Source organism: Symphodus melops, assembly GCF_947650265.1.
Source record: "Symphodus melops genome assembly, chromosome: 2".
NCBI classification, from domain to species: domain Eukaryota; kingdom Metazoa; phylum Chordata; class Actinopteri; order Labriformes; family Labridae; genus Symphodus; species Symphodus melops.
In genome coordinates this window covers 1,794,238-1,801,355 of record NC_136692.1, presented here as the reverse complement: position 1 = coordinate 1,801,355, position 7,118 = coordinate 1,794,238, and the positions used below count along the sequence as shown (strand labels likewise).

Below are 7,118 nucleotides of genomic sequence, written 5' to 3'. Positions count from 1 at the left end.
ACACAACAATCTGCTATATGATGGTTTTATTTGTATCAAACCTGAGAAAACACTAAAATTAATTCAATTAAATTTTTGCGCCTGGGAAAAAAAAATATGCATGATCAGATACAGGATCAGAGTGGATTTACAACAACACACTTCACACACATGTTGAAGAGGAGCTCGGTAAACTTCGTTCACAGCAAATTTTCTACAAACTATTTGAAAGAAGAAAAACAGTAAAAAGCTGTTTGCTGGCTGTGACGCTGGTGACGGAGATTCAGTAGCAGATGAAGTTGAGTTTTTCCGAACAGTTCACGCCCTCCCAGTGTCCCTGTTTGGTCAGAGCCCCGCAGCGATTCCTGAGAGGACACTGGTGCTCCTGGTCTCCTTCGAGCCAGTTCTCGTACACCATGGGGTCACCGTCCACCCACAGCCAGCGGTCTCCAAGGTAACGCAGGCCGATCCAAACCCGCTCTGTGATGGTGTTGTTCTTGATCTCGCTGAGGGCCAGGTTCTGCTCGGACTTGGAGGTCAGGCTGGTCAGGTCAGTGTGAGTCTCTCTGCAGTACTCCAGAGCCTCCTCCCAGGTCTTCTTCACCTCGTCATCCACCATCAGGTTGAAACAGAAAAAGGGATGTTTGTGAAGTATTACGGCGCCGTGCCACCCGTCTCCACGACAATCATACTTGCAAACCACACCAACTGTCTCTCCGTCTTGGGGTTCACCCTCATCCCATGGTAGGTTTATCGCGAGTTCTTCTCCCGTCCACGTCCAATTTTTTCCCACGTCTTTGTAGAGTCCGATCCAGATCCACTTTACCGTCCCCACTGTTGCATTTCTCAGTCTCTCTCTCTCCAGCTGTGTGCTGAAAGGAGAGAGATCAGTGTGATTTTCTTTGCAGTATTCTCGAGCTTCATCCCATGTCTTCGCGATATCCACAAATACATGCTTTCCAAACTGTGCTGACACAGTAACAATCCAAATCATTCTCAAAACCACAGTCTGCATGGTGCTGAACCTTCAAGATAATCACAAGAAAGTCTCTTCTGTTACGGTGGAGACTCGGGTTCCAGTGTGACGGCTCGCTCCTCTGTCGCCTCCTCATATACTGTATAGTGTACGTCTGTGATGTCAGCGTCACTCCGATCCTCTAGTTTGCTTTGCAAATATATTTTCATTTGCCCTCGATACAGCTGCTGTTGGAGCTCCACACTTGATCCCCTGAACGTGACAGATGTGATTAAATGGATTGTGAAAAAGAGTGAAAATGAAAAACATTACAGTTTCACCCCGGGCTGCACGCTGCTGCAGAGGTCAGCACTGTTTCCACACAGCGAGGAGGTTGCTGGTTTGAATCTTATCAATCAGGGCATATATGAGAAAGAACTATCAAACAATGTAGGGGACACGTAAAATCAGCTGAGGAATCAAGCAAAGTGAATGTTTTGCACCTTGGAAGCGCGTGCTGGTGTCCTCGCAGGTAAAAAGTCGGGGTTCAGTCGGGGTGAAGTGTTTGGACCTCTGTGTTCTCACATGCAGCTCATCTGCAGGAGTTTTGTGCGTGTGTGGAATAGAAAGTCAGTGAAGCAGCCCCTTTAACTTTGCGCAGCAACGTCGTTAAGGATGTAGTTTCGTGACGCAGGAAGGTTTCGACAGAGTCACAGCGTGATGGGATAATGGAGCCGTGCTACAAATGATCCATGACGCTGGACTTCCTAATTTAGCAAAACTCCTCCTGAAGTCAGCAAAGCCGCCGTCAGTGTAACTTTGCTTAAAGCTTCTATTTGCATTTCACCGTCATAGGTGATGAAAGTCTGATGGGGTTTTTTTTTTTTCCATTATGAGAACAGGTGATGTTGAGGGCCCTTCAGACACACCCAGAGCCTGTTTCAGTAAGCACTGAGTCTGTTCACCCCGAGCTGAGGGAAACTGGGTTTTCTGTTTCAGACAGAGAGGTCCCTCAAAAACGAGAAAGAAGGCTAGCTAAAAAAAATAAAAAAACCCCGAAGGCTAGCTAAAAAAACCCCCCGAAGGCTAGCTAAAAAAAAAAAAAAACCTGAAGGCTAGCTTAAAAAAAACCCCGAAGGCTAGCTAAAAAAAAAAAAAAACCTGAAGGCTAGCTTAAAAAAAACCCCGAAGGCTAGCTAAAAAAAACCCAGAAGGCTAGCTAAAAAATAAAAAAACCCTGAAGGCTAGCTAAAAAAAAAACCCTGAAGGCTAGCTAAAAAAAAAAAAACCCGAAGGCTAGCTAAAAAAAAAACCCTGAAGGCTAGCTAAAAAAAAAAAAACCCCGAAGGCTAGCTAAAAAATAAAAAAACCCTGAAGGCTAGCTAAAAAAAACCCCGAAGGCTAGCTAAAAAAAACCCCTTAAATCACGACCACCACTGACAGACGTCTTTTCCACGTCGTAACTGAGATTAGAAGGAAAACACCTCTTTCTAAAACAGATAACTTATTGTTTAACTTATTGATATTGTTTTCAAATGGCCTCAAAAAGTGTCCCGACTGTCGAACATTTTGACACCCGAGGTTCATTGATCATGTTGGCTAACAGGACGAAGCTCAGAGTTAGCTGACCACGTCGACAACCGGCACTCAGCGTTACTGAAGCCAGCTCACCAGGGGTTTGTTGAACTTGCTTCGTAGTATTTAAATATAACGTACGAGGTCACAAAGAGCGATGCCGTGTCGTCACTTCCTGTAAGCACCTTCGATCTACACGTTCATCTTAAACACACGGTGACGTGCTGTCCGGGATTTATTGAGAAGACTGTCGGTGTGTTTCTACCTTGTTTTTAAATTCATCCTGCTGTGTTTGTAAAACTTTCACAGAGTCATTATCAGCACTGGAAGGACGGGCGTCCGAAAGCTGCTTGTAAATATCAGAGAGAAACCTGAATTATCCACTTTATTTTTTAGAGTTGTGCTTGTACAGTGTCCCCTCGGAGTAGATTGTATTTATTTTCTGGAGTTATATTGATGAAAACTATGAGAAAACAAAGTGTTCATAGATTAAATAACAAACACTTAAAGGAGCAGTATGTCACTCTGCCCCCTACTGTTTAAAATGGGTACTGCAGTCTACATTGAGGTCAGAGAAGAAGTGTTTTCAGAGTCGTCTCTAAAATGTGTTTTGTGTGATGATGGAAGGTTTTGTGACAAAATGATAAACTTGAGTTTGTTTCTAAACGCCTCGGTGTGTCAGTGTGCCCGACATGTTCACGTGCCATAACATACACCACCTGCTGCGGTGGCTTCATATTGTCTGTGTTCCATTGTTGTGCCTGTTCCCGCCTGGTTTTTAATGTCAATAAAGTTTTCTCATTTTTAAAACGCAATCTGATTGTGTTTTTTTTTTTTTTTTTTTTTTTACATTTTTAACGAGTTCAAATTCGGGTTAGATTTTAAATTCTTCATGTTAGAGGTGCCATGAAACATTTTGTAAAACTTAGATATAGATACCTGTTTAAACACCATGTCAGAAGTCCTGAGCTCCTTATCAGACGACTGCTTTTCTAGTGACCAAAAATTTCAAACAAAGTAAAAAAAAGAAAAACACAACAATCTGCTATATGATGGTTTTATTTGTATCAAACCTGAGAAAACACTAAAATTAATTCAATTAAATTTTTGCGCCTGGAAAAAAAAAATATGCATGATCAGATACAGGATCAGAGTGGATTTACAACAACACACTTCACACACATGTTGAAGAGGAGCTCGGTAAACTTCGTTCACAGCAAATTTTCTACAAACTATTTGAAAGAAGAAAAACAGTAAAAAGCTGTTTGCTGGCTGTGACGCTGGTGACGGAGATTCAGTAGCAGATGAAGTTGAGTTTTTCCGAACAGTTCAAGTTCTCCCAGTGTCCCTCTTTGGTCAGAGCCCCGCAGCGATTCCTGAGAGGACACTGGTGCTCCTGGTCTCCTTCGAGCCAGTTCTCGTACACCATGGGGTCACCGTCCACCCACAGCCAGCGGTCTCCAAGGTAACGCAGGCCGATCCAAACCCGCTCTGTGATGGTGTTGTTCTTGATCTCACTGAGGGCCAGGTTCTGCTCGGACTTGGAGGTCAGGCTGGTCAGGTCAGTGTGAGTCTCTCTGCAGTACTCCAGAGCCTCCTCCCAGGTCTTCTTCACCTCGTCATCCACCATCAGGTTGAAACAGAAAAAGGGATGTTTGTGAAGTATTACGGCGCCGTGCCACCCGTCTCCACGACAATCATACTTGCAAACCACACCAACTGTCTCTCCGTCTTGGGGTTCACCCTCATCCCATGGTAGGTTTATCGCGAGTTCTTCTCCCGTCCACGTCCAATTTTTTCCCACGTCTTTGTAGAGTCCGATCCAGATCCACTTTACCGTCCCCACTGTTGCATTTCTCAGTCTCTCTCTCTCCAGCTGTGTGCTGAAAGGAGAGAGATCAGTGTGATTTTCTTTGCAGTATTCTCGAGCTTCATCCCATGTCTTCGCGATATCCACATATACATGCTTTCCAAACTGTGCTGACACAGTAACAATCCAAAGCATTCTCAAAACCACAGTCTGCATGGTGCTGAACCTTCAAGATAATCACAAGAAAGTCTTTTCTGTTACGGTGGAGACTCGGGTTCCAGTGTGACGGCTCGCTCCTCTGTCGCCTCCTCATATACTGTATAGTGTACGTCTGTGATGTCAGCTTCACTCTGATCCTCTAGTTTGCTTTGCAAATATATTTTCATTTGCCCTCGATGCAGCTGCTGTTGGAGCTCCACACTTGATCCCCTGAACGTGACAGATGTGATTAAATGGATTGTGAAAATGAAAAACATTACAGTTTCACCCCGGGCTGCACGCTGCTGCAGAGGTCAGCACTGTTTCCACACAGCGAGGAGGTTGCTGGTTTGAATCTTATCAATCAGGGCATATATGAGAAAGAACTATCAAACAATGTAGGGGACACGTAAAATCAGCTGAGGAATCAAGCAAAGTGAATGTTCTGCACCTTGGAAGCGCGTGCTGGTGTCCTCGCAGGTAAAAAGTCGGGGTTCAGTCGGGGTGAAGTGTTTGGACCTCTGTGTTCTCACATGCAGCTCATCTGCAGGAGTTTTGTGCGTGTGTGGAATAGAAAGTCAGTGAAGCAGCCCCTTTAACTTTGCGCAGCAACGTCGTTAAGGATGTAGTTTCGTGACGCAGGAAGGTTTCGACAGAGTCACAGCGTGATGGGATAATGGAGCCGTGCTACAAATGATCCATGACACTGGACTTCCTAATTTAGCAAAACTCCTCCTGAAGTCAGCAAAGCCGCCGTCAGTGTAACTTTGCTTAAAGCTTCTATTTGCATTTCACCGTCATAGGTAATGAAAGTCTGATGGGGTTTTTTTTTTTTCCATATGAGAACAGGTGATGTTGAGGGCCCTTCAGACACATCCAGAGCCTGTTTCAGTAAGCACTGAGTCTGTTCACCCCGAGCTGAGGGAAACTGGGTTTTCTGTTTCAGACAGAGAGGTCCCTCAAAAACGAGAAAGAAGGCTAGCTAAAAAAAATAAAAAAACCCCGAAGGCTAGCTAAAAAAACCCCCCGAAGGCTAGCTAAAAAAAAAAAAAAACCTGAAGGCTAGCTTAAAAAAAACCCCGAACGCTAGCTAAAAAAAACCCCGAAGGCTAGCTAAAAAATAAAAAAACCCTGAAGGCTAGCTAAAAAAAACCCTGAAGGCTAGCTAAAAAAAAAACCCTGAAAGCTAGCTAAAAAAAAAAAAACCCCGAAGGCTAGCTAAAAAAAAAACCCTGAAGGCTAGCTAAAAAAAAAACCCTGAAAGCTAGCTAAAAAAAAAAAAACCCCGAAGGCTAGCTAAAAAAAAAACCCTGAAGGCTAGCTAAAAAATAAAAAAACCCTGAAGGCTAGCTAAAAAAAACCCCGAAGGCTAGCTAAAAAAAAACCCTTAAATCACGACCACCACTGACAGACGTCTTTTCCACGTCGTAACTGAGATTAGAAGGAAAACACCTCTTTCTAAAACAGATAACTTATTGTGTAACTTATTGATATTGTTTTCAAATGGCCTCAAAAAGTGTCCCGACTGTCGAACGTTTTGACACCCGAGGTTCATTGATCATGTTGGCTAACAGGACGAAGCTCAGAGTTAGCTGACCACGTCGACAACCGGCACTCAGCGTTACTGAAGCCAGCTCACCAGGGGTTTGTTGAACTTGTTGAATTTATATTTAAATATAACGTACGAGGTCACAAAGAGCGAAGCCGTGTGCGTCACTTCCTGTAAGCACCTTCGATCTACACGTTCATCTTAAACACACGGTGACGAGCTGTCTGGGATTTATTGAGAAGACTGTCGGTGTGTTTCTACCTTGTTTTTAAATTCATCCTGCTGTGTTTGTAAAACTGTCACAGAGTCATTATCAGCACTGGAAGGACGGGCGTCCGAAAGCTGCTTGTAAATATCAGAGAGAAACCTGAATTATCCACTTTATTTTTTAGAGTTGTGCTTGTACAGTGTCCCCTCGGAGTAGATTGTATTTATTTTCTGGAGTTATATTGATGAAAACTATGAGAAAACAGTGTTCATAGATTAAATAACACTTAAAGGAGCAGTATGTCACTCTGCCCCCTACTGTTTAAAATGGGTACTGCAGTCTACATTGAGGTCAGAGAAGAAGTGTTTTCAGAGTCGTCTCTAAAATGTGTTTTGTGACAAAATGATAAACTTGAGTTTGTTTCTAAACGCCTCGGTGTGTCAGTGTGCCCGACATGTTCACGTGCCATAACATACACCACCTGCTGCGGTGGCTTCATATTGTCTGTGCTCCATTGTTGTGCCTGTTCCCGCCTGGTTTTTAATGTCAATAAAGTTTTCTCATTTTTAAAACGCAATCTGATTGTGTTTTTTTTTTTTTTTTTTTTTTTTACATTTTTAACGAGTTCAAATTCGGGTTAGATTTTAAATTCTTCATGTTAGAGGTGCCATGAAACATTTTGTAAAACTTAGATATAGATACCCGTTTAAACACCATGTCAGAAGTCCTGAGCTCCTTATCAGACGATTGTTTTTCTAGTGACCAAAAATTTCAAACAAAGTAAAAAAAAGAAAAACACAACAATCTGCTATATGATGGTTTTATTTGTATCAAACCTGAGAAA

The 7,118-nt window shown here is 43.0% G+C and overlaps 2 protein-coding genes across 2 annotated transcripts; both read right to left on the bottom strand.

Moving 5' to 3' along the window:
* Positions 1-262: 262 nt before the first annotated feature.
* Positions 263-598, bottom strand: LOC306819979 (snaclec coagulation factor IX/factor X-binding protein subunit A-like; the record flags this gene model as incomplete). Its single annotated transcript, XM_079337606.1, has 1 exon — positions 263-598. One exon carries the CDS (start codon positions 596-598, stop codon positions 263-265), a length of 336 nt encoding a protein of 111 aa, XP_079193732.1.
* A 3,205-nt stretch (positions 599-3,803) lies between these two features.
* On the bottom strand, positions 3,804-4,139 carry LOC306819978 (snaclec coagulation factor IX/factor X-binding protein subunit A-like; the record flags this gene model as incomplete). The annotated part of the gene is made up of 1 exon (XM_079337605.1): positions 3,804-4,139. The coding sequence occupies one exon, from the start codon at positions 4,137-4,139 to the stop codon at positions 3,804-3,806; it is 336 nt and encodes a 111-aa protein (XP_079193731.1).
* Positions 4,140-7,118: the final 2,979 nt, after the last annotated feature.